At 37.4% G+C, this 26694-nt stretch overlaps 2 protein-coding genes across 6 annotated transcripts; both read left to right on the forward strand.

Annotated features, from left to right (window-relative positions):
* Positions 1 to 4048: 4048 nt before the first annotated feature.
* LOC129250389 (filamin-A) lies at positions 4049 to 13438 on the forward strand. Its single transcript, XM_054890020.1, has 5 exons — positions 4049 to 4117; positions 4421 to 4581; positions 9291 to 9451; positions 12733 to 12931; positions 13008 to 13438. The coding sequence occupies exons 2-5, from the start codon at positions 4449 to 4451 to the stop codon at positions 13301 to 13303; spliced, it is 789 nt and encodes a 262-aa protein (XP_054745995.1). The 5' UTR covers positions 4049 to 4117; positions 4421 to 4448; the 3' UTR covers positions 13304 to 13438.
* A 6946-nt stretch (positions 13439 to 20384) lies between these two features.
* Positions 20385 to 25508, forward strand: LOC129236140 (uncharacterized). Of its 5 annotated transcripts, XM_054870362.1 has the most exons (7): positions 21278 to 21427; positions 21701 to 22352; positions 23874 to 24007; positions 24087 to 24298; positions 24370 to 24474; positions 24542 to 24667; positions 24726 to 25508. In XM_054870362.1, exons 3-7 carry the CDS (start codon positions 24002 to 24004, stop codon positions 25147 to 25149), a joined length of 873 nt encoding a protein of 290 aa, XP_054726337.1. In that variant the 5' UTR covers positions 21278 to 21427; positions 21701 to 22352; positions 23874 to 24001; the 3' UTR covers positions 25150 to 25508. The 5 variants fall into 5 exon arrangements, with proteins under 5 accessions (XP_054726335.1, XP_054726339.1, XP_054726338.1 ...); XM_054870360.1 differs by lacking the exons at positions 21278 to 21427; positions 21701 to 22352 and adding an exon at positions 20385 to 20727; XM_054870364.1 differs by lacking the exons at positions 21278 to 21427; positions 21701 to 22352 and adding an exon at positions 20385 to 20727 and having other exon boundaries at positions 24370 to 24468.
* Positions 25509 to 26694: the final 1186 nt, after the last annotated feature.

A 26694-nucleotide genomic window follows, 5' to 3' on the forward strand; every position in this document is an offset into this window, starting at 1 on the left:
TAAAAAAACTAATGGAAGCTAGGTGGACTAATCTGACCACATGCAAAACAGCAAAAGTTATGTGTAGAACTAACGACAAAAAACTGACTCAAATCATACTTACGCTCTCGGGAAAAAACTGTAGAACTGTCATAGGTACGAGGGGTGTCTTTTATATGTCGAGATTTGGCAACCTTGGTGTTGCAATCTGGCAACTGACAGCTGTATTGCAAAGTTTGACATTTTTTGGCTTTTACGTACTCAGAACGTTTTGAAATACCAGCGCTATTTGTGTAGTTTACAGTAACTTAAAAGATTCATCTCGGTCCAAAAATTAAATCGTGAACATTTTCGTGCGATTATTTTTTACAACTTTCGACGTGGATTAACTCAGTAACATTGCATGGATGTTTGGCGATGAAACTCCATCAAGGACCAATGTTTATTGATGGTATGGTGAATTCAATCGTGGTCGTAGTTCACTCCAAGACGAATTTCGTGAAGGTCGTCCAAAATCAGTTGTTGTTCCGAAAACCATTGATGCTGTGCGCGAACTGATATTGCAAGATCGTCATGTGACCTATCGTGAAATTGAGACAATCTTAGGCATTAGTGGGACCAGCATACATTCAATATTGCATACACATTTGACTGTCAAAAAAATTTGTTCGCGTTGGATCCCACGCAATTTGTCAATCGCTCAAAAAAAGGCTCGTGTCGATTGGTCGAAGGAAATGCTCAAAAAATACGATCGAGGGGCTTTGAAACACGTCTATGACATCGTGACAGATGATGAATCATGGATTTACGCGTATGAGCCCGAAAGTAAACAGCAGTCGACTGTATGGGTGTTTCAAGATGAGCCAAATCCAACAAAAGTTGTTCGCGCACGAAGTACTTCCAAGCAAACGGTCGCCTGTCTTTTCGGAAAAACTGGACATGTCGCAACCGTACCACTAGAACAACGCAGAACAGTAAACTCTGAGTGGTACACAACCATTTGTTTGCCAGTTATCTTCCAAGAAATTAGGAAAACCAATCGCCAAAGATGGATCACTCTTCACCAGGACAATGCGAGCTCTCACACATCGGCTCAAACAACTGCATTTTTGAGCACCCAAAACATCGAATTAATGGGTCATCCGCCGTATAGTCCTGACTTGGCACCGAATGACTTCTTTTTATTCCCGTACGTAAAAAACAAACTGAGAGGTCAACGTTTTTCGACACCTGAAGAAGCGGTTGCGGCATTCAGAATGCATGTTTTGGAGGTACCTCATTCAGAGTGGCAAAAGTGCTTCGACAATTGGTTCAAACGCATGTAAAAGTGTATAGATCTTCATGGAGAATATTTTGAAAAACAATAAAGTGATTTTCGATGATTAAAATTTGTTTTTGTTCTCTAATCTCGAAATATAAAAGGCACCCCTCGTATGCTAACATGTCATAATTTATTGGCTGCACATGCGTACAAGATAGGTAATGCTAACACGGGCAAATGCAGGAAATGCAGAGATGAGGTTGAAACTTTAGAACACCTTCTGTGCGTCTGTCCGGCATTATTAAAAACGCGTTTAAAATGCCTGGGATTCCCATTGTTTGAGGGTCTGGAGGACGTCTCAAGAGCGGATCTCCCAGCTGTGCTTAGATTCGCCAAAAGCGCTGACATCCTACATGATGTCTACTTTCAGTATTCATAGAGGTCGGTCTCCATCTGCTGACTGTGCCGTGAAGAAAGCCACGACAGGAAAGCTAATGGTCGTAAAGGCCAAAGTTAACACGTTCCCAATACAAAAATGCAAAACTGACCGACAAGTCCAACAGGGTTTTTTGAATAATTTGTTTTTTTTTTTGTAGTCATAGGATAGCTTTAGTAATAATAATAATAAAAAAAAAAACGGATGTAGGGTATTTCTACCTGAAACACATATGGTCCATGAGCGTAGAGGGACATTTTTGCTTCTGCACTTTCATGAAACGCATTTGGTTCATATACCCCCTGACGCACATATGGCTCAGGAACGTATCAGTGCATATCAGGCGCACGTTTACTGAACCATATGTGGCTCAGCGGACAGGGAACGTGTTAAACCGAGGAACCGATGGATAGACGCAGTGGAAAACGATCTCACGGACTTGGAAATACGTAACTGCGAAGCAAATCGTCAGTATCGACCGCTTTGGAGGAGCATTGCGAAGGAAACTTTGACGCATCCCGCGTTGTAATGCTGTGAAAGAAGAAGAAAACAGAAATATTTTTTTTGGAATACATTTTTTGTTTAAAATAATCTGGTAGATAATTCATGGTATTTATTTTTTGAATATGATATCCGCCACGGCTACAAGTTACATGATCCATTCGATCAGTACAATTTGGGACTACTTTTTCCAATAAAACTGAATAATAAATCTAAATGAGCTCAATCAGCAAAAATGCGACGCAAACGATAGTCCGTTGGTTGCAATTTTTGGACGAGCTGTATTTTATAGGCGGCTCGTAAGCTAAGATCCTTGCCTAAAATTTTCCACGTAGTCAAGGGTAAAGCCCAACAAGTCGAGAACGTCGTCGAATTAACATTTCGGTGTCTTCTTCAACACATCGCTCTATGAACTTCGCGACCTGTTTTTTTTTTCAAGGTAAATTCCCACAATTTGGAAACCTTGTTTTGGCGTTAAACGATTCATGATGACACTTGCCAAACCTTACTGAATAGAAATGTCAACACAGCTCGCCATTCTCAGCTGTCAAACCATAGTTATCGATATCGGTAGGTCTCCAGTCAAGGACTTGTCACTCCTGCATCATTTCCCATCAATGCATTGGGCATGCAAGGATGGTAGATTATAGGTTTGGCCAATAACTATGATGAAAACCAAAATTTTGAGGTTAACTTCGGTTACCACGTCACGGGAGTGATTCGCCAGCCGAATTCTGCACGATCATTTCACATGTATTCACGCACTTGTCCAATCAGTCGCTGTTCAGATAGCAACGAAGTGACATTATGTTAGATTTTTCGTACGAGTATATCACTAACACATTTCGTAAACATACCTATTCGTAGCTTTTGATATGTCAGCTCAACGGCCGATTCTGTGAAAGTCGCTGAGAGCCGAATAACGGTCTGGTATCGGCCACACCATTAATTCTTTCCACTTCCCCACATGGTGGCTGGTATGCTGCTACAACAACAACATATCTACAGTTCTCATGCAGTTAAAAAAACACCCGATACAATTAAAGGTGCGCATTTAATGCTTACCCTTTTTTTTACCTAATTGTTTTGCCATAATATGATTGAAACTAATGCCTTGAATGTATTATAGGTATATACATTTTTTTTACCCCTTTAATATGCACTCTGCGTCCCTGACCATGAACAGCGCAAATCATTTGTTAATATTCTGCTAGTTTGTCACATTTGTAGGTGCCTTAAAATAGCCGCGTTATGTTTTGTTGCACCTTTAGACGTCACTGAGCGACTTTAGCGACGACAAGCTTTCGTGCAGCCTGTAAAAATGCAAGACATTTATATTTATTTTTAAATTTATAAGCATGCACCATCTATCAGATATCTTAGCAGCGAAAACTGTTGTTGCGATTTGTCGAGCACATGTGTTGATACGTAAAAAAAGGAATACAAAGTTTTTAAATGTAAGATTTATGCTAGCTGAACACACATAAACACATACATACTTAGGCACAATTTTTTTTTTATCTTGGCAAAATGCCAGATTTCCCACAGCAAACAGAGAAAAGCAGTTAATGTTGACTAATTATATGTATAAATTTGATTTAAAAGCAATTCAATATAATACATTTTGAAAAAAGCAATAACGGAAAACTATTTTAAACCAAATAAAGGTTTAAAATTGGTATTATTTCATACAATATTTCCAATTACAACCAACATTAAGAACTCTCTCAGCCAAATATTCTTTCCTTAAATACATTTAAGGCAGCCATGCGCTCTCTTTATGCATCCAGCATCTTTCTAAACGAAATACTTTTCATAATGCGCGTTCATTGAAATTAATTTTCAAAATACTGAATCAGTGCGAGCGGGACACTCAGCCGAAAACCACACACACTATCCGGCGATAGTCACTAGTTGGAGGCGATCACTGAAAAGTAAAAGTAAAGCAAAAGGAAAAATTTATCACGCATCCACATATACATATATTCATAATAAGTGTTTATAAAAGTGTTAGCAAAAACAAAAAACAATTTATTTGTAAAATTTGTACGTCACGTGAATCATTGTATTAAATCATAATTCACTCTTGTTTTGACCTTAACTACAAAAACAACTTACACACATATGCGTACATATGTGCATAAGACTTATTACTTGCATATACATACATATGTACACACAAAGTCACTAAAAGCACAAGAGTCAAGAGTCAAGTGTTAAGAGTCAGAAGTTTCTCCAAACAGCACTCTCACTCTCCACTGGTGTAGTAATATGTTTCGTGTATCGCAGGAGATTCGCTTGAATACAAGCGGTAGCGCTGAAGTTGTGCGTTACTGCAACAACACAAATGTCGACAGTGAAAATGATTGTATTTTTGGAAAATACCAAAGAACCCCAGATGCGGGTGAGTACGCATTTGAGAAGTTTTTAAGTTTTCAATTTTTTTTTAAATTTGGTTAAAGAAAATCTTGCATGCAAGTGCTTGGCTATACATACATACATACATGCATAAGCATACATGTGCATTTGCGTATTCATTTACTTAAGTGCACCCACTGTTAATTTTTCGAATGTTTTGTATATTTGTGACCTATTGCTTATTGCTGGTTGTGTCTGCCCATAAACTACATTCAAACGGAAGTATTGTATCTAAATATATATAATATGTATATCTAGAAAAACAAAGATCAAAGATTTCTAATAGAAAGATGTATGCATGCAAATGTACGTATGTACATACATACATATGTTTTTATTAAAAAAAAAAAATATTTGCATGTTTACATTTATAAATCTTGTATGTAATTATTATTTTTCTCAGATTCCAATTAAAGTGTAATTTTGGACTATGTCGATTTAAAGGAAACGATATCGCGAGTGATGTCTTCTTTTTTCTTTTAATTTATTACAATAATAAACCAAAATATAAAAAAATTGCATACAAGAAATGAGTTTGAGCAAATAAAAAAATATTCCCTCACTTTTGAACTGGCCTGGGATCCGCTTCCTCCAGTAGAATTCCTTGGTTTTGTGAGAAGGGTTTTTACTGGGTGTGGCACCATTCATTTTCTAATTTTTTTTCTTCATTTGTCCAGAGATATCACTTTTTTTTTCTTTTTTGAAAATTATCATTATATGATCGGTGAGAGTGGCTACTGAGCGATGTCGTACATTTTCAATACCAAACTACTGCTGAGCAGATGAGTTAGCTGGACAGTGGACCCTCGAGATGGGTTTTCCGCGAAATGAGATGTTTGAAGTTCTCTTCGAAACCTGTGCCTTGTTCCTGCAAATGTGGGCTTCGCGTCAACTCAGCGAGCGCTAGGTTAGTGCGTAAAAGTTCAAAGCCGCGAGAAGGAACTTCTAAGGCTAACAAAGCCGCAGCTCTGGTTGGACTGATGACGGGCCATTTTCTGTGGGCGAAGCACATTTAAAAGGTAGGCATCTCAGACAGTGTACTCTGCCCCACTGCCTGTGCGCCAGCCCCGTCTTCGCTCGAATCAGCTTTGAGGTTTTTGGTACTGATGTGTTAAGAAGCGACCACCTTGGCTCCTTGGCAACACAAGATCTGCTCAGATTAAAATTCTACGCAGACATAAAGAAAAATTAAAAGAGAATCCGAGTGTAGTACAATGGACTTAATTGTGTCTGAGCAAGTGCAGCACTTGGTAGTTGTCCCGAAAAAAAAAACACAGCTCTCGAATTTTGTGGGCCTCCTTACCGGACATCATCCGTTAACTATCCATGTAGTGAGACTAGTCATTGCCTCGAGTCCTTTCTGCATGAGCGTTCTGGAGGATGAGGTGGAATCATCTCATGTTCTCGCCGGAATGGGATTTAGACATCTGGGCTCTCACTTTTTTGATACACTCGCTATAGCTTAGATATAACATACCTGTATAATTTCATTAGTAGATTGAAGCAATTGACGTAAACCTTCACTTCCACCGCTCTAAGCGTCTAGCTGTCAAACCCGGACATTTACAGAGAAAGCGCTCAACAGTCTCTGAAAGGTCCCCACAGCTTCTGCAATGGGGATTAAATGGTAACCCTAGCTTTTTCGCGTGTATGCCGATCGTCCAGTGACCGACAAACACAGCTATGAATTTGGAAATTGAATGGCGAGGCGTTCAAAGGACTTTCTAAGTCCTCCGTATATTGAACTGGGGCCAAAGGGTTTTCGAAATAGCCCATGAAGAAATGGAGCTCCAGCTTTTCTGCGCTTTCTTGAGAAAAAATTTGTGCAGTTTCCCTTTAACAACATTAAGGGGGATGCTGATGTCCGGGTAGGAGGTCTCTCAGGCCAATTCAGTCCCCTTCCTGGCAAGCTCATCAGCAATTGCATTTCCCTGTATATTCCTATGTCCTGGAACCCAGATTAGGCTTTATTATTATTTGCAAATTTTTCCCCGATCAGACCTAACCTATTATATACACATAACACATAGACTGGAAAGGATCGGGCCTAGCAAAGAAAACATGTTTTTTTTTGGTCAAAATTAGCTTTATTCATCAATGTAATTTCCATCAAGAACAACTCAATCAGTCCCTCGCCGCTCTAACATTTCAATACCACTTTTGTACGACGATTTATCTTTTGACTTTCGAACGAAATTTCTTACCGGCAATCGTTGGTGTGCGAACAGTCAGTAGTCGCTGGGAGCCAAATCTGGCGATTACGGTAGATGTGCCAACAATTCGAAGTTCAATTCATGTAGTTTTGGCATTGTTTTGATTGACTTGTGGCACAGTGCGTTGTCTTGATGAAACAAAACAGTGAGCAAACACGGCACCCACTTTCAACAGAGCTTTCTCTTGTCAAATGGACATGCAATATGAAGCCAACAGATTCTTTTGATATCTTTACTATATAGGTCTGCCTGATTTTTTCTTACTAAAAAATTCAGATTACAAATTGTTGTTGTTGTGGGTTGGTTGGTTGATTGAAGTGGTGATTCATCCAGAAAGCAACTAGCGCTTCCGCACCATTTTGTTGACAGATCCTCGTTACCAACTTGATTACCAGTTATTTGCGGTGTAACTATATCCAGTCTGTGCGGTTTAAGAGCCTTATTAGATTGTTGCCATCCAAGCCAGACAGTTGTTCGAGACTCTCGAACAGCGGTTTGCCCACAGTTAACATTCTGTGTTGCCCATTCTGTCTGAGGAAATGGTAGATTTTCTCCGGTTGTTTACAACTATGACAGTATGTGTTGTGAGGGATGCCCGTTTTGGCGGCTTCTCCGATAGAGCAGAAGCCAGTTATGACTGCCGTGAGTCTCCAGGCGTACCGTCGTTTCATGTTTATCAATGTCAAGGATTGTTTGAGGTTATAGGTGGGCCATAACGTTCTGCTAATTCTGCATTTCAGATGGTATCTTCATCTACAATCCGCGATTCGGAGGTATTTTAGGGAAATTGTACTCTTGACTGCACCTAATGGAGTGAATACCAATTCTGCAAGAGCGTTATTCATAGCAGATCCCCTTGTTGCCAGTTCATCTGCTTTTTCGTTACCTTCACTGCTCCGATGTCTCGGGACCCAGATTAAGGCAACTATTTATATGGTTTTCACTTAAGGTGGTAAGGCTATTCCTACTTTGTTTCGCCAACTTTAACTGTATAAGAATATATACCAACACCACAATCGATTTTACTGGCATCTATATAGACTGTAGTGTCGAAGTTGTTTAGTGAGAATCCCTTATTCCATTCCTTCTTTGATGGAGAGAGAGTGACAAAATTCCTATTGAATGCACCGTCGGGACGATGTAGTCGGCCCTCTCCGAGGTACGCCTTATGTTCTAGCAGCAGTATGAAGAGTGCTGCTGGAGTGACATCCTTGGCCGGATATAAATCCGGGTTGTTATGGTAACGTAGAACCGACTGTTGTAGGAACGTCAAATTAAAAATTCGAGGTACCTGCTTTCAGCCGAAAGAAGAAGTAAAAGAGAGTTTATGGGAGAACTGCAGTTGATTCCTGATAATGCATTTGAAATATGTTTTGATGCATAGATTATTTATTGACATAAGTATATTACATATCTTCGAGGAATATGTGTCTCATTTTTCATTAACCCTCCGCTGGACACCTTTTAAAACCTTTGGTTGGGCACCCAGGTCTGGCCTTTTTTCGTCCTATTCGAGAATCCTTTTTAAAAGTTTATATCCATATATCGATAGAAAATTAAATTTTAGAAAGTTACCAGGAGGCAAAATACATTGCGTGCAATGCGGCAATAAGGCTGAGCACTTTAAGTAAGTGGTCAAACACAGACTATGACCACGGTAAAATCCTGGATGGCTCGTTGGGGCTTCCCGGACAGGGGACTATACAGTCCCGCCTATACTTGCCACAACAACGTTCATGACCCTCCTACCCTCGAGGGAAGAATTGGAACAGGTCGTGGTAAGACAGGGCGAGTCCATTCATGTATGTATATGCAGATGGCTCAAAGCTCGAGGACAGGGTTGGCAGAGGTGTATATTCCGAGTATCTTATAAACGAGACGAGAACTTCCTTTACAACATTTTAACTGGTGATGAAACGTGTTGCTTCCGCTTTCGTCGAATTCACCCTCAATACCGCGAAGGAGGAAGCTGGTACTTACTTGTGACTTACTTTTTGACTAGAAATCGCATTTTGACTAGATTTGCATTTGGTCATGAAAGCAAAACGTTTTGTGCCGTAGGAGCCATCCAAAAGGCGTGTACCGACATCCTGAAGGACATTCCGGTCAATGATTTTAGATCGCGCAAAACAGTGCATCGAGGCCAGAGGGGACTAATTTGAATAAATAAACTCGAAGTTATCAAAACAAAGCTCCTGCCGTTTCTATTTTAACTCAGTCTTGTTTACTTTGGACTTCATCTTGTACACTTTCCATCAGGCTTTTTTCTTTGGCGTTGATGGTAAATTTTTTATTTAAAGCTAAATTCTAAATTTCTATTTTAACTCAGTCTTGTTTACTTTGGACTTCATCTTGTACACTATTCCATCAGGCTTTTTTCTTTGTCGTTGATGGTAAAGTTTTTTATTTAAAGCTAAATTCACTTATACAATAATAATAAATATTTGATTTCGAAATTATAAGCGTATTATTAACTTTACAGATGCGTATCCCACCGAAAGCCCCCTCGTGCTTGTCGCACCCGAACTAACAGATCCCAGCAGGGTGCAACTACTTCACCTTCCCAATGGCGCAATGCGGGTGAATTCGGAAGTGGATTTCATAATTAAACGTAATGGTGTGAAGGGCAACTTTGAAGTTAAGGTGAGGCGTAATTTATGAAGTAATCGAATATTATAATTTTAGATTCTTAAAATATGAAAAAATGATGCATTTGTTGGTACTGTTTTTGTGATTCCTCCAATTTGCCTATGATATGCGAGTATATACATACATAACACAGGCTGAAAAGTCTATTACTGAAAAGGCTGAATTCACCTCTTTTTCAGTGAGTACTAACCTGAAAAAGACATCTGTTACAATTTCATGATATTCTATTCATTGGTTCGTGAGGTGTTGTGCTAAGAGTGACGCTGCTTTTGTTATTTTCAAAGCAATGGATCAGAAAGAATTTCGTGTTTTAATTTTACCTGCTGCCACTAATGGCCAGGGACCACATCTAGTCTATTGTTTATGGCACAAAAACTGGTTTTGGACGGTCTTCACGAAATTCATCCTGCAATGAACGATGGCCACGTTGAAACTCGTTTTACCAACGCTTTACATTTTTTTCAAATTTGGTGCTTCAACACCTAAAGTTGAAGTAAGTTAATCGATGCACTGCAGTCTCAATAATCCACGTCGAAAATCGTAATAAATCATCGCACGAAAATTTTCACGAATTAATTACATCTTTTACATTGCAACAGTGGCGCCAGTAAGAGGAAGCGGGTAACCGCGGTAATTGCGCAGACACACCAAATTTAGCGATGTCCTCAACCATCTGTGCCATACTTCTGGCAGAAAAATGTGAAACACAGATGGAGCTCTAAGCAGTAAGAAGACGTTATTCCTAAGCAACGACAGGTGGGAAATCAAAATAGATTAACGAAACCAACGCAATTTTGAGTCTTGTCGAGGCCCTATGCTCCCGAGAAGAGCAAACAAGGAAAAAAATTACATCTTTTGGGTGATGAATTTTTTCAGATGAATTTTTAGACTCACTGAAAAAATAATAAATAAAGTTCGAAAACGTTATATGCAAGTTTATGGTAAAAATACCAAGCTTTTCGTTAAAAATTCGAAAGGCGCATCATAACGGGTGATCAATTAAGAGGAGTTTTTTTCATTTGCGTTTTTTTACAGATCGCGCGCGAGTTGTGGCAAACTGTCATCGTGGATTTGTTGAACAGCGTTTGGCATTTCATCATGGAAAGACTCACACCGCAACAACGTCTACAAATTGTTCAACTGTATTATGAAAATCAGCGTTCTGTGACAAATGTTTTTCGTGCGCTTAGACCGCATTATGGTCAACATAATCGGCCTGCCTTAAACACTATTCGACATACCATCAACAAATTTGAGTCCGAATATTCATTAGTGGATAATTCTCGACCGAATATACCACGTCCAGCAAGAAGCATTGAGAATATATCGGCAGTAGCAGAGAGTGTACGTGAAAACCGCGATGAATCGATTCGGCACCGTTCTCAGCAACTTGGACTGTCGTATGGAACAACTTGGTCAATTTTACGGAAGGATCTTCATTTAAAAGCATACAAAGTACAGCTCGTACAAGAACTAAAGCCAAATGACCTTCCTGCACGTCACCGTTTTGCTGATTGGGCTCTTGAAAAGATTGAAGAAGATCCGCTGTTTTCGAGCAAAATTTTGTTCAGCGATGAGGCGCATTTCTGGCTCAATGGTTACGTCAATAAGCAATTGGGATGAAGAGCAACCAGAACAGGTTCAAGAGCTACCTTTACACCCAGAGAAAACAACGGTCTGGTGTGGTTTATGGGCTGGTGGAATCATCGGTCCATATTTTTTCAAAAATGATGATGGCCGCAACGTAACTGTGAATGGTGCTCGCTACCGTACCATGATATCGGACTTTTTGCTACCTGAAATTGAATCTAATGATCTCTACGACATTTGGTTTCAACAAGACGGAGCCACTTGCCATACAGCTCGTGAAACAATGACTTTATTGAGAAGTCATTTCGGAGAGCAGCTGATTTCACGTTTAGGACCTGTGAGTTGGCCACCAAGATCTTGTGATATCACACCTTTGGACTTTTTTCTTTGGGGATTCGTGAAGTCCAAGGTCTATGCTGATAAACCAGCTACGATTGAAGCTCTGGAAGCCAACATTACGCGTGTTATTCACGACATACCAGTCGAAATGCTCGAACGAGTGATTGAAAATTGGACCTTCAGAATGGACCACCTTAAGCGTAGTTGCGGCCAACATTTGAATGAAGTCATATTCAAAAAGTAAATGTCAAAGAATGTCCTTTCAAATGATAAATAAAGGTTTTGAACATAATTTACATTTTTGTTTTTTTTTAACTATTGAAAAAAGCACCTCATGATTGATCACCCGTTATAAAAGGAAACCCTCGTATTATATTGCGAGCGTTGCTTTGAAGGCGAGAAAATAAAATTGATATAGGCATTCGATTTTACGTAACATATTGATTTACTTTTTACACACAGTGTAAAAAACTCATTCCATAATTCAAAATCATTCTATAAGTTATTAATATTAACCCTCCGTTGGGCACTCGGGTCTGGCCAGACTGGCTTTTTCGATTTTGGACGTGAATTTAACATATTTCTATTATGGCTAACGACTTGAGCTTCCAGGCAGCTTACTAAAATTTAATTTTCTAACGATTTATGGATATAACCGTTTAACCCTTTCGCTACATCTTTTAATTGCGCCATCCAAATTTTTGTCGGAGTATTTATTTTAAGACCAATAACAATATAAATAATTTTTTTTTTTTTTGTTAAGTGCTTTTTTTTTAATGTTGCCATGTGGCAACAAATGTTTTGTATTGGTTTCAATCGTAAATAAACTTCTTCTGCAATCTATTGCAAGTTAACACCTTACGAGAAATTTGTTGCCATATGGCAACAAGCTTAGTTTTCAAAATTAGCACAGCTTTTAAAGCTGCGAGCGAAAAAATATGTATATGCCAAATGACATATTGAACATTTTTCTATATACTTTGTTCAAAAATTGTTGAAAACATTTGCCCAAAATGCCTCAAAAATCCAAAAATGCAAAATACAAATTTCAGAGTTGTTGTATTACCGATATATAATGGACGGTTATTATTTATTTTATTTCTGTTTAACCATTAAACTTAAATTTTTGAAAATATGTAACGAAAAAGTTGATATTTTTTACAAGAGAGTGTTGACGGCCTTTTAAAGTTTACTGTTGCCATATGGCAACAATATCGCGAAAGGGTTAAAAAGTATCCTCGAAAGGGCGAAAAGAAGTTCAGATCCGGGTGCACAACCAAAGGTTTTAAAAAAGGTGTCCAACGGAGGGTTGATAATGAATTTGAAATTCTTCCATCTTATTGCAGATCGAAAGCCCATCTGGCATAAATAATGTCATGCCTCTACAAATACTTGATCCAGAACGTTTGAACGTCAACTTTTTCCTGAGCGAGGCGGGCCTCTACAAAGTGCACATCAAGTGTAATTCAGTGCCATTACCCAAATCACCATTTATCATAATCTCCATTTGTGGCGAAGCCGAGAGCAGTGCTCGTAAAATGGAATGTAAGTGTGCACACACGCAACTAATTTATTTTCGAATTTTCTTTTTAATGTATTTCATGTTTGTTACGCCCTTAAGTGCCTGTTTTCAAATCAGATGCCAGTTGTGTGACCCATCGCGGAATTGGCTTAACTCACATTTCACTCGATGAGAAGAACGAATTTACGGTTGACGGTTCGGCAGCGGGCAACAACATGCTTTTCGTTGGCATATTCGGGCCGAAAGGACAATGTGATGAGGTTGTCATTAAGCATACCGGAAATAATATTTACAAAATTACATATGAAGTGCGTGATCCAGGCGATTATCTACTAGTGGCCAAGTGGGGTGACGAGCATATACCCGGTTCACCTTTCCAATTGAGTGCCATTTAATGTGAGAGGCGAATAAGTTGGTTGTTATTTTCGTTCATTTTCCATACTTAAGTAAGCTTACCAAATGACCCGTCGCACATAATTTAATTTTAATTATTAATTATTAACATTATTAAAGTAGTTATTTGAATAAAAAGCGAATCATAAAAATATAAGCACAAAAGTGTCAATCAAAAATTAGTTTTTTTTTATATCCATACCTGCATGCATACATATGTAATATTTATCCGATTTCAGTGATTTGTTTAAGTTGCTTCGTAATTACATTTTGTTAGAAAGGTGTTCCCGCCACAAATGACCAAATTTCCATTAGCATTTAAGTTTATATGCATGCTTTCATATATAATTACATCTACCTGTATACTATAATAAAATTGTAGGGTCGTTCTTACATACATACATGCCCACATGTATGCATGTATTGGCGCGCAAATTGTAAAGTGGCAACACCAAAAAACAAAAAAAAAACGCGTTATCGTTTCACTGTCATGCTGTTGCTTGCTTTAATGATAATTACCACCAGTATTGCGATTGAAAGGCGAGTCACTTTGTGTATTTTGCTATTTACATAGGCACCTACATACATATGCGCTGTACATTCGTATGTATTTCTGTTTGAAGCATTCACCTCTATCTACAAGTTTTCTCTCCACTAATACATTTCATTGTAGCTGCCCTTTGGAGCTTCTACTTTTTCGCTGTCGCCAACGCTGTCATCATCGTAGTCGCTGTCGTCGTCGTCGTCGTCTGCTAATGCGCTATTGAATTCACTGCCATAACATAACATAATGATGATGACCGGCAATCAGCGACGTTCTTGTTTATTTTATTGTTGATTATTTTCATTAGAGTGCTTTTTTGCTGTTACCTTATGTAGAATATATACATATATGTACATAAGTAATATATCTATACGTGTGTATGTATGCATGTTCCTGTTTTTGTTGGAACTCGCTTATTGTTGATTTTGCGAGTGGTGTTGGCTTTCGTCTCTTCATCATCGACATTATTGCTGTTGCTGTTACGGCGACTTCTGGTGGCTCCCGCATTATGAGTGTGAGTGCGTGTACGTATTGTGTTATTTGGCAATGCGCCTTAACGACTTTGCAGCGGTAGGAAAATGATATAAAGTAAGATAAATTACATGAAATATGAAAAAATACCATGCAATAGTCGAACAAAGTTGTAATTTTCAGGGAAACTAATTTTTCACGATGATTGGAATATTTTTCCTTTTTCATTTCAATATACGTATGTAATGCGTATGAATGAATGTATGATACATATATGCAAATGTATGTATGTTGCAGTTACTTGCAGTAATTCCAGGAAGGGCTTTTACGCAGATTGCATAGAAGCATGCAAAGGATTATAATACTATATATTACATACATACATACATATACCATACATATATACTTACATATATGTATAATGTGTATATGAACAATTTTCAATTACTTTAAGGCAAACAAATCTGTGATTATACATATCGATGGTTTTCGAGAAAAGTGACATAAATCAAAAATACAAAATACTGAGTTGGGTCAGTTTTCTAGATAAGTGACGCGCCAAACTCTGTAGTTGATTTTTGCTTTTAACGGCAAAACTCCGAATTTGAGTTAATTTTGAGTTGTGTCGCTTTTCTCGAAAACCATCGATATAACAAAATCAATAATACAGCCATAAAAATTCAAGAAAAATACCATCCAATTCCATTCCAATATAAAATCGTTCGACTCACATTCCGCATAATTTTTTTTTTCATATAGTTTTCGAGATATTGTATTTAACAACGGTTTATTGTATTTAACGGTTTCGGGTTAAATAAAACAACTACTTAGATCTTATACATTTTTAGTAATTATTATTGTATTATCTGGAGAACGCATTAATCGATCAAATTAGATGATACATAAAAGGTAATTAAATCCATGCTATAATCCGTTTAAGCTTAATTTATCATCAGAATTAAACATTTTCACAATATTGAAAAAGTTTCAATAAAATAGTTAATTTTTGTTTTAGAAAAAACATGAACATTTTCAATTTATATTTTAACTTTTCGAAAGTTTTTTTTTTTACTCATTTCGTATACCTAAAATATCTAGAAGAAGATTGAGTTATAAATGAAAAAATTTTCCAATAGATGTAAAACTTACTCGCATGAGATTAAAAATATTCCAAACATAAGTAATGTTTGCAAGTGGCCCACACAGAATCGGTTTTTGTGATATCATTATTTGGTTTTCTTAGCTAAAAATTAGTTAGGGTAGATTAGGTTAGGTTATAGTGGTAGTCGGTCTGCACGATCAACTCACTTAGACCTTACAGGTCCATTGTGATACCACTGTGCTACACGGGAACCTCATTTATCTTCCTTCGTGGAACCATTTTGTGGCTCTTATGAAACGTAGTATTGATCCCAACCCCACGCCAGACTGTTCTGCAAGAGAATTAAAAAAGTATTTACCTAGACAACCTGCTCTGATTTTAGCTAGGGCTGGACAATTGCAAAGGAAGTGCTCCACTGTTTCTTCCTCTTCCTCATCTCTGCAACTTCTGCAATATTCATGGGAGAAAACTCCTAGCCTCGAGGAATGTCTGCCAAATAGGCACGACCTTTAAGATATTGTCTCTTGAGAGACTAAGCAATTCCTTTGTTCTTTTCTTGTTTATTTGCGGCCATAGTAGCCTAGCTGTTAGACACGTATCTTCATTTCACCATGACCTATTGGCCTCTTGGATAATGTGGTTTTTTATTATTAGTTTACTCGTGGCCATGGGTATTCCAATGGTACTTTTATCACTGAACAGTTGAACAGCAGTACCTTTTCTGGCTAGCTCATCAGCTTTACAGTTTCCCTCAATATATCTATGTCCCAGAACCCAAATAAGCCTGACCTTGAATACGTCACTAATATCATTTAGAGCCGCCCGGCATTCCTGTGCAACCTTCGATCTTAGTAAAACCGCATTCATTGATTTGATGGCCGCCTGACTATCCGAGAATATATTTATAGTCGTCTATCTTGGAACCATCTGTATAAAAATTTAATTCCTCCCTTCTCCGTGGCCTTGGTGTCTGTCATTCCCTTCTTGACGGTATACTCCTCTTGAAGAGCCTTTTAAAGGTGAGTCTAGGGATAGAGTAGTCTATTTCTTGTTTGTGACTATTCAGAGAGTGCAAAATAGAAGCGTGGCCAAACCACCGGTCTTTCCATAGCGCCATACTTTTGAATCTGAGCGCCGAGGCGGCGGCTACGTGTTTCCCTACCAGATTTAGGGCAGGTAAATTGATAAGCATTTCCAGCACTTTGTTTGGGATAGTCCCTAAAGCGCCAGAGATGCATAAAAAAGCTGTTCTTCGGACCTTACTCATGATTTTAGCGTAAGTTGCCTTTTGAGCAGATGGCCACCATACAAGTATTCCATACATTAAGATTGACCTAAATACAGAAGTATAGAGCCAGTGCGTAATTTTAGTTAGGGTAATAAATTTGAATAATAAAATTGCTTTTTAAGGGGTTAGGGGTAGTCAGAGGCCCGAAAAAATGATGATTTTCAATAATTTTTTTTTTGCTAGTCAATTGCTTTATTCTACAAAAATAAAAACATGGCATTAATACATCATGTTTCGACTTGACTTTAGCGGTGATCATCATAAGTCCTTGGAGATTCATTTAAAATCAATCGGACAAGAGAAATTAGTTGTATTAATAGATAATTTTGTGACTGGAAATATTTTTCAGATTTTCGAGAAAAAAACCGACAATTAATTGTTAAAAAAAAACCAAAATTAAAAAAAAAAAATCCTTCGATTAGGCACGAGTTTTTTATAAATCAGTATAAATTTTATTGAAATCTACAGAGATGGAAGGCAAAAATCTCAGAAATCCCAGTATCACGCTTCTCCGATATTAGAATTCAAACGCTCACACTTTGGCAGGTAAGATGGAACTCTGAACGGTACGGTAGATGGACATCGAGACTAATACCCGATCTAAAAAAGTGGATATAAAGAAAGTGAGGTTAACGGTGAGGTCAACTATTACCTCACACAGTTTTTGTCCGGACATCGGTCCTTTCGCAAGTATTTGTGGCGAATGGAAAAAGTGAGCCTACCAAACTGCATATATGGAGATACTGAGTATTATGATGCGGAGCACACCTTCTTTAAATGCGAGAGATGGAACATAGAGAGAACAGGTCTGCAACGAGCTATTGGTGTATTGACACCTGAAGAAATAATCGAGAAAATAATGATAGACGAAGAAAAATGGAATGCCGTCGGAAATTTCGAGGAGGATATTTTCCGAAAAAGAAGCGTGAAATGGAAAGTTATGCTGAAGAGCATTGAGCAAAGGTTTCTCAAAACAGGCGACCCTGAACGCAGGTTAAGTAAGTAAGTGTCCTTCTTAGGACGCCGTCTTGGCCATCTACCTCGAAGCAATGCGGAAGCAGTCCCGGGGTGGAGGGAAAAATCCAAGAGAAGAGGAAGGATATTTTTAGTGGCAGTAGCGCCAAAAAAAAAAAAAAAGTTTGTATATTTTTACTTGGACCCAAAATTTTTAATTTCTCTCAAATTATATTATTTCATGTTTTTAACAGTGAATGAGAAATGGGTTCACGCTGCATAGGCACTAAACTAATTTTTTTTAAACTAGTAAAATACTTAAAACCCAAAGTTGGCAACTATTTATGTAACATATTTTAATATGCCAAGAATACATAGGAACATAAGGTAGGTTGTTATTGAGAATGGGGTTAATCAAAGTAAGATCAAACCCCCATTCTATATAAGACCAAATATCAAAAATTGAAAATGGTGGTAATAAAGTAACCAATGAAGAATAATTATCTAAAAAAATATTTTATATAAAGTACATTTTTAAAAAATGAATGTATCATAATTGGAACCGATTTCTAATTTCGACTCTGCCTCATAAGCATTTTTGGAAAACAATTGATCCGTTAGCGGCGGTGTAGACGAGATATTCGGAAAAGTCGCATTAATGATCCGTTTTGGTACACACCTTTAATATCTAATATCTGCTTTAAAAATTGCTTGTAGAGCTATGTTCGAGATATTCTAGAAAATTGCAATTTTGGTCCAAACTAATTCATATTTCGCAAATGTCTTACCTCCATGGAAATAAATGCTTTTGCTATGCTAAGTGATATTTTAACCCGTACGAGGAATTTTAATTTTCGAGGAATATTTTAATCCTTTAATTACCTTTTAAGCGACCCTTCATTATAGCTGTTTTAAGAATGGATCAAAAATATCAATTTAAGGGTTAAAATATACTGCAAAAAAAAAAGAAAATATCCTCGCTATATTCCACTGCCTGAGGGCAAAAATTTGAAATCGTTGCATACACGATATTTTCGATAAATTAACTTCACCTTCGACCAAAATGTTAAAACTTTAGTACAGTTCTCGGCAAAATTGGTCTGGGAGACATCCTCTTCGATTCATGTTGAGATATAAGTATATACAATTGGCGCTTACATTTTATTGGGTATATATACTTATATACCTATATATGTATTCTCAGATTGCTTGAGAGACTTGAACTACTACACGTCTGAAGGTGTTTCTGAAGTTTGCTTGTAGATCTATAAATGATCTATGCCTATACCTCTCGTGCAACTCGCGTCCACCTCTCATTGGCTCTCAGCCTCATGAAATGAGAAGAAAAATCTTTTCTCTCACTCGTTTTTTGCTGTTATTAATGGAACTGTTGATTGTTTGTTCCAACAAAGAGTGTGAGCGCCAATTATTATTAAACTTGTGTTTATGCATTTTTGACGTTTGTAATTTTTTTTCTTTTTTGTAATTCAATTTAATTTAAAATCAAACCTGATAGTCCCATCATCGAAAATGTGCACAATTTCCGTTTTTTTTTTCTCTTAAACTCACCAAATACAATCAACCTTAATGATGATGAGTCTCTACCAACTATACCGCCGCCGATGCCTTTCGGCCGTTGTTTGATTATTATCTTTCGTTTTATTGGTGCCAGCAATACCGCTACAGATGGTCTATTACGACAACAATAAGCATACGTAAGTATAAAATAGCCTAAGGCCTATTTAGTTATGGATTCTCTGCGTTAGTTTAAAGTTTCAGACTTAAAACAGCCATTTAAACTGTACATAAAAATGTTTTTAGAGAATAATTTTCTAAACAACAAAAACAAAGTAATTTTGGCAAATAAGAAAATTTGTTTCGGAAAATTTAAAAGAAAAAGAACAACTTCTAATGAGTTGAATTTTACAGTTTTGAATTCTAAAAACAAGTTGCTAATGAAGCTTGTCGGTATTACAATAACAAATTTTGAATTTATGCGCTATTTTCAGTGCTTTCTCATCTTTGAAAGAGGGTAATTTGAAATTCTCCGCAAACTCATTCGTCGTCCATATTTGATTGCTGAAATGTAACCGAAGACCTATAATTCACGTATAGCAATGGCGTCTTACCGGAACTGGCAGGGTTTTAAACGGAACTAAAAAAAAACATTACATGGGATATTTAATAGTTTTACAATAATAAGAATCCATTATTTTAATTCAATAATTACTAATTGATTATTATATTTTATAAGGACTATTGGTAAGCTCGAAGTTTATAAGCTTTTTTAAGTGAACTCTGCAATATTAATCAAAACATGTTATTATATTTCGATTATACAAGTATTTAACACTGATTTTAACTTTGACTTTGGAAAATCACAATAATTGAGTTTACCTTCATAATTATCTCAACAAATTCGTTAGTACCGCTATTAGAACTATCCGCCGAAAGCAGTGGCAGAACGCACACAGTTACGTACCTACATATATATACATATTTACATGCATGCAGGCATACATATAAGCATTCAATAATCCCCGCAACTGAGGGATCCATCATTATCTATATGCTAGTTTTTTTAGTGAAGAAAATGTTGCTCTAACTTACACATCAACATCAAACAACGTGATAATGAAGTTGGCAATTAACGTAAGTGAAAAGAGAGAAATAATGGCGTCAGCGGCGCAGTAGCAGAAAAGTGTCGCTGCAGAGGATGCAGTGACGACGACGACATGGCCGATTGTTTAGTTCCGATTGAACGTCGCTTTGCTTCGGTTGTGTTATGTTTGTGTGCACGGAGAGTCAAAGTCGTCCAGTGTTGAAAGGCAGCAAATGGGAATTGTCATTATATTAATTACATCATTTACTTTTGGCCATAAGCATCAACGAACGGCAACATATTGATTAAGTTTTTTACAAGCTAGCAAACCAATAACAGCACAAGAGCATTCAAGTAAAAACAAATTAAATTGATGCAACATCATTAGCAGCGTGTGCAATAGCAAGCAGCAGCTATCCAATTCGCCAGTCAGACAAACAGGCAGGCAAATTGGATAGAAGAAATGTGAGTGGAGACGAATTGAGGTTGTAGGTACGTAGAGAAAAGTGAAATAAAAGACAAAACGAAATTAAGGGCCAAGCAATAATGAATCAAATAAACGAACTACGAAAATAAAAAGAAAAGCGGATTGAAATGGTCATTAGACCCGTTGTGTGTTAATATAATTAGTTTTGACGGGGTGCCATTTGTGGTGGCGCTGAGATTTACGTATGCGCTCATGCAAAACAACCAAATAATGTTGAAACAAGTACTTGCATACAACAAGTACAAACATACTAACATTTTAAGTGGTATATGCGTTTAACTAAAATGCCAACAACATCAAAATAAAAATAAAAAATATTTAGCCCCCATCTTGTTTCTGGTTACACGGCAACAATTGTGGCAGCAGGAGCCGCGGACAAGTGTATGTAGAAACTAACGAAAGTGTCGTCGGTGGCATCTCGCGCCCAAGATGTTTGACGCAGAGAGCGCATCTGCATCTTCTTCACTTGTCGGTTTAGTATACTTGAATATCCGCTTTAGTATAAGTTGTTCCCTGCTCTATGATGTCAGCTAACCAATGTGAGCGTTTTGTTATCTTCGTGAACTTTTCGTTGGACCAGAACTAATGTGATTTACCTTTGTGCCAATTTCTAAAACGGATTGTTTGCGAAAGTCAATCAATTAAAAGTACCCGGTGCATTAAATGCATTCAATACAGGTGAATTGACGCGGGAGATAAATACAATTCCATATCACTTTTATGTTTTAATGAAGAGCTGATTATGTCGGAAGCCAATGCTCAAATAAATATTTTAGTGCCAGTATTCATACAAGTACCTAAATAATAAGAACAATAATAATATTTTAAATGATCATTCCGCATCTATAATTATCACGAGAGAATTCAGTTCAATTATTTTATATATTACCGACTGCCTCTACCAATGCAGATGATGGTGTTGTTGTTCCTCTTTTTCATAATGTTTCTTAGTTGGCGCCAATGCTGAGAGTGAGAAAACGATAATTTCATTTGCCAGCAGCACGAGAGAGAGAGAGGGAAAGAGAAAGTGAATGGCATACACGATTCTCCATTGCAATAATGACAGAGGTTTTATTATCAATCACTATTTTGGGGTTATAGAAACATACATATATAATGGATTGTTGATGAAATTAAGATGAAAATAGTGAAAAGCTAATACTAATTGAAAGAATTGTGGCGAAATGGCTATTATACAGTATACGTTTGTGCATAAGGCTTTGTTTTTTGTACGTCACCATGTACAGGGCTGTGTATGTAATAGAAGGCGAGCGGCGTTATTATGGCTTAATGATTATTTAATTCCGCTTCGACAAATTGATATTGTAAACGTCATCATTATCGAATTTTTGTTTTCAATCATAATTAAGCAATTTTCTGTTTTGTTTTGCTCGCCTATATCTTATTGCATGGTTAACCGCTCTTAAACTCAAGAGTGCGTGCAAACAGGGTGGACGCTCTATTAAGATTAGCTATCAAAACAAGTGTCCAACAGTAGTAATGGACATTTTGTCAATCAGCTGTTGGTTGTTGAGTGTTGGTTTTATACAATGTCATGGAGTTTGCAGGGACTTCTAGATATTGCGGACGTAAGATCAAAAAGGTGAGCTAACGTCAACAAATTGGACCCTTTGAGAGTTTTGGAGTTCCGGATTGAATGCGCTGCTTAGAATTTTGAAGAACTGATATTGGGTTTTTAACAAGCGAGCCCAAAAACTAGCGAGTAGTAATTTTTACGAGCTTAGCTCGTAATAATTTGCGTTTCGATCTTTATCACTGGAGATTGAAGTTGTGTATTTTTTTTATTATATAATTATTATACTGGAAGATTTAAATTAATTATGCCTTACTTTGAGTATAGGTTGAAGTCTCTAGCGTGTTATTTTTTTGAGAAGAGGAGGGGTAAGAACGAGTGGCTTCAGCTGCTTCGTGAGCCCCGCGTTACTTTGGCACGTTCCGGACTGTAGCAGGCTATACTTCTACCTATCCAGAATCGACCTTGACATAAAAAAAAATAAAAATAAACAGTTAGCGCGTACACTTTGGTTAGGTGTTTGATCAAGCTCCTCCTCCTATTTGTGGTGTGCGTCTTGATGTGATTCGAGAAATGGAGCCGACTCCGAACGGTAGATATTTTTGTGAGGAGTTTTTTCATGACAGAAATACACTCGGAGGTTTGCCATTGCCTGCTGAGGAGCGACACTTTTTCTTCATTTTGGTATTTCATGCACGGAGATTCGAACCTACATACTCTCAATGGTAGTCATGCACCAACCATTCGGCCGCGACCTTGATATACTCAACATATTTCCGACATGTGAATATCGGATATACAAGGTGAAGTCCAAAATAAACAAGACTGAGCTAAAATGGAAACGTCAGGAGCTTTGTTCTGATAACTTCGAGTTTATTTATTCGATCTTAAAGCTTTTTGAAAGAGTGTTTCAGGTCATTAACTGGAATATCCTTCAGGTTGTCGGTACAAGCCTTTTGGATGGCCTCTACGGACCCAAAACGTTTTCCTTTCATGGCCAAATGCAGTTTTCCGAATAGGTAGAGTACACAGGGAGCCATATCAGGCGAATACGGTGAGTTATTGATGGTTAAAATGCGATTTCTAGTTAAAAAATCAGTCACAAGAGTGGATCCATGAGAAGGTGCATTATCGTGCAATAAGCACCAGCTTTTTCCTTCGCGATATTCAGGGCGAATTCGACGAATGCGGTACAACAAACGCTTCAAAACGCCAAGATAGAAAATTTCATTGACGGTTTGGCCCGTTGGCATGAACTCCTTGTGAACAATTCCCGTGTTTATTGTGGACTTCACTTGTATGTTGAGTAAACACGTGACATCTTAAACTAACTCATCTAACACCCTTTCCCCCTGGACCCACCTCAACGAAACTGCATGTTTCCTGGACTTCCCGTTAGATGAGATTAATGATGAGGACCGTTGACTTACCGAGCAGTTCTTGGTAAACTGCTACAACAACGAAAAAAACAACAAAAACATGGTTTTATGTTAAAACCAAGTAGTTATTGTTACATCGAAAACCAGTCGCATAAAAAAAAAATAAGCTCCTTTTATAGATCTCTAATTATTACGTTCAATTTGTTTCCAGATACGCTTACCCTCTAGTAGCTTTGGCTGATCGAATAAAATATTTTCAATACATATTTGGACTTCTTAGTGTCGCGATAGCGAAGGTTCTTCGGGAATTCCATTTGTCCTTTATGAGACCCATGTGAAATGCCTGTAAGTTTAAATATATGCACACATCTAAATAGAAATAATCAATAAAAACGTTTACAATTCCATCTTTCATCTTTTGTAGTATGAAAAATTCAATAAAAAGCGCCGACAATGGGAGGATAATGGAGTTTTAGAACTAATTAAATTGTGGAAAGTCTGTGCCTATGAGTTGCGCACCATAAAACGCAATGGCCATTTGTATGTGGCTATGGCAAAGCAGTTAACTGCCTTAGGTGTACCTGTAACAGCTCTAGAAGTACATTTCAAAGTAAATAACTTGACCCAGCGTTACAGGTTAGTAAACAATTAAGCACCATACAAAACTGTTTTCATAAACCCAAAATGTAATCCTTTTTTATTTACAGACAAGAGCAAAAAACTTTTGAAACTACGGGAATTATAAGTACGTGGAAATTCTATTCACAAGTGGATGATGTTTTCAAAAGTTTGTCCGGTCAAGCTGGGTATAAGTATGCTTTCGAGAAAAGTGAAAATAATTTAACCAAAAACACTTTTGTATTTTTAAAACATTCACAGAGATAAACGCATTATGACGCCTGCATCAAATCCGAGTACTTTACCATCGGCATCGGAATCGCCAGTCTGGAAGAATCAAATGTCTCAACAAGAATTTAACAGTAATAATTCCGAAGGATTTTACAAGTAGGTTAATGGTGTATTTTTGCTACAAATTTCACAATTTTCTCTTCAATTATCATAGATCTGAATATGGAATGCACCGACATTTTATGGATCACACCCAGCCACCACCGAATCAAAACAACGATGTGAACTTTATGGCCTCCACAGCTGCTGCGGCTGCAGTTGCTGCTGCTTCGGCGCAACTTAATTCAGCACCGAATAACACAAATGCAAATGGTGTGGTGCCAAATTACAATAACAAAATCAAAAAACCAACTGAAGAATATGATAAATTCGTAGATATTGTCAAAAATATCGTCGATAATCACAAGGCCACACCGGATAAAGTGGATACCTTTGGGGACTTTATTAAATCATATATGAGGCGATGGCCAGAACGTTTGCAGGACGAAGCCATAAATCATATAACCAATTACGTGATTGTTAAAAACATGGAGAATACGATGAATAATGGCGGGGATGGTGTGAATAATAGACAATAATACAAGGGAGCTTAGAGTTTAGGTTTGGTTATATTCTGATAAAATAAATTGTGTATGTGTATGTTGTAGCCTTAGTGTCAGTTTTAAGTATTACCAAAACGTTACTTAATTTAAAGGATATGAACAATTTTTCACTTTTTGATTTTAATGTTTAAGCAATGTTTCATGGAGAGTAGGGAAAATATATATAAAAGCTGGTAATTTAGTGCTTGTGAAATGTATATAATAGTTTTTTTCTTGTAAGCTTAAAGTTCTTTTATTTTATTATTAATTTAAGTTTATGCAGTAAGAATATGTTTATTTTACATATTATAATGGAATAAAAAAAGATTTTATCCTCTTAAGGTACATTGAAATAATTTAAAGTTTCCTTTCACCGCGTAAAGTAATACGAGTATCACTGCACAATACATCAAGTCAACGTCAGCACTTTTTACCAAGTGACGGAGCGATAAGCAGTAACTTCTTGAATGGCAGCATGTGGGGAAAAACAAGGAAGTCCTCTTCGCTGTTCAGACAATTGTCGTGAGAGTCCGCAACGCGCTGGGTAGATGTGTTTAAATGTCTCGTTACCGACATTTAATGTCCCTGTGTGTACTTAAAGCAAAATTTTAGCGATGAGTGGAAGTGCTCCCAGCTATCTTCGTTCCCTTTGGAATGTCACAGTAACATAAGAATTCAAGACGCACTCAAAAAAGCTGATATTAGCGGAGCAGCAGAGTGGTCCTTGCTAAGAAGAGGTAGAGTGAGCATGAAACTTTGTGTTCGCTCGGAAATTGCTATATTTCCATAAGTCACGGTGGAAGGTCAGACATTGTTGAACATATCGCACGTGTCAAATCGAGTATTCGTCAAAGTTTTGTGAGGCACCAACTTCGAAAAACTTTTATTCGTTTTTTGTGAAACAAAATTAGGTGAGGTAATTGTTGCTAGTGGAAGCATGGTTATGTGATATATTTATATATACCACATAAATCCTTCATCCCAGCACATTGTACTACATAACTAAGTGCAGTCTTCTATTCGGAATCAGAAATAGAGGGTTTTCTAATATCATTAATAAACATGGAACGATAGACGCTTAAACAACGCATTGAAATTATTAAAATTCACTATAAAAATGGTGAAATTTTGGCAGAGACGGTTCGTAAAACTCGAACATTTTTGGGTCATCGTGAAGCCCCTTGACAGACCGCAATACAGAAATTGGTGAAAAAATTCGAGCTGTTGGGACAAGTTAGTGATGTGTGAAGAATAAAACCCGCGCACGTCGCTCAAGAACAGCCGAAAATATTCCTGTTGCAGCCGAAAGTGTTGAAGAAAACCCAGGTTTGTCCATTTCTCGCCGTTCTTTGGAATTAGGCATTCCACAAACGTCATTCCACCGTATTTTGCATAAATATTTGGGCCTTAAGGCTTATAAAGTCCAGTTAACACAAGAACTCAAGCCGGCCGATCATCAACAACGTCGTGTCTTTGCTGATTGGGTCGTTGAAATGCATGAAAATGATCCGGAATTCCATCGAAAAACCATCTTGAGTGATG

This window comes from Anastrepha obliqua, chromosome 1, assembly GCF_027943255.1.
Source record: "Anastrepha obliqua isolate idAnaObli1 chromosome 1, idAnaObli1_1.0, whole genome shotgun sequence".
Classification (NCBI taxonomy): domain Eukaryota; kingdom Metazoa; phylum Arthropoda; class Insecta; order Diptera; family Tephritidae; genus Anastrepha; species Anastrepha obliqua.

What these genes read in the sequence shown, in the direction of transcription:
- LOC129250389 (XM_054890020.1), top strand. Translation starts at nt 4,449, where the DNA reads ATGTTTCGTGTATCGCAGGAGATTCGCTTGAATACAAGCGGTAGCGCT. An exon ending in CCAAAGAACCCCAGATGCGG is followed by an intron (nt 4,582 to 9,290) that starts GTGAGTACGCAT and finishes TTAACTTTACAG; the next exon opens with ATGCGTATCCCACCGAAAGC. An exon ending in AGGGCAACTTTGAAGTTAAG is followed by an intron (nt 9,452 to 12,732) that starts GTGAGGCGTAAT and finishes ATCTTATTGCAG; the next exon opens with ATCGAAAGCCCATCTGGCAT.
- LOC129236140 (XM_054870360.1), top strand. An exon ending in TCCGGTCAAGCTGGGTATAA is followed by an intron (nt 24,475 to 24,541) that starts GTATGCTTTCGA and finishes AAACATTCACAG; the next exon opens with AGATAAACGCATTATGACGC. An exon ending in AATTCCGAAGGATTTTACAA is followed by an intron (nt 24,668 to 24,725) that starts GTAGGTTAATGG and finishes CAATTATCATAG; the next exon opens with ATCTGAATATGGAATGCACC.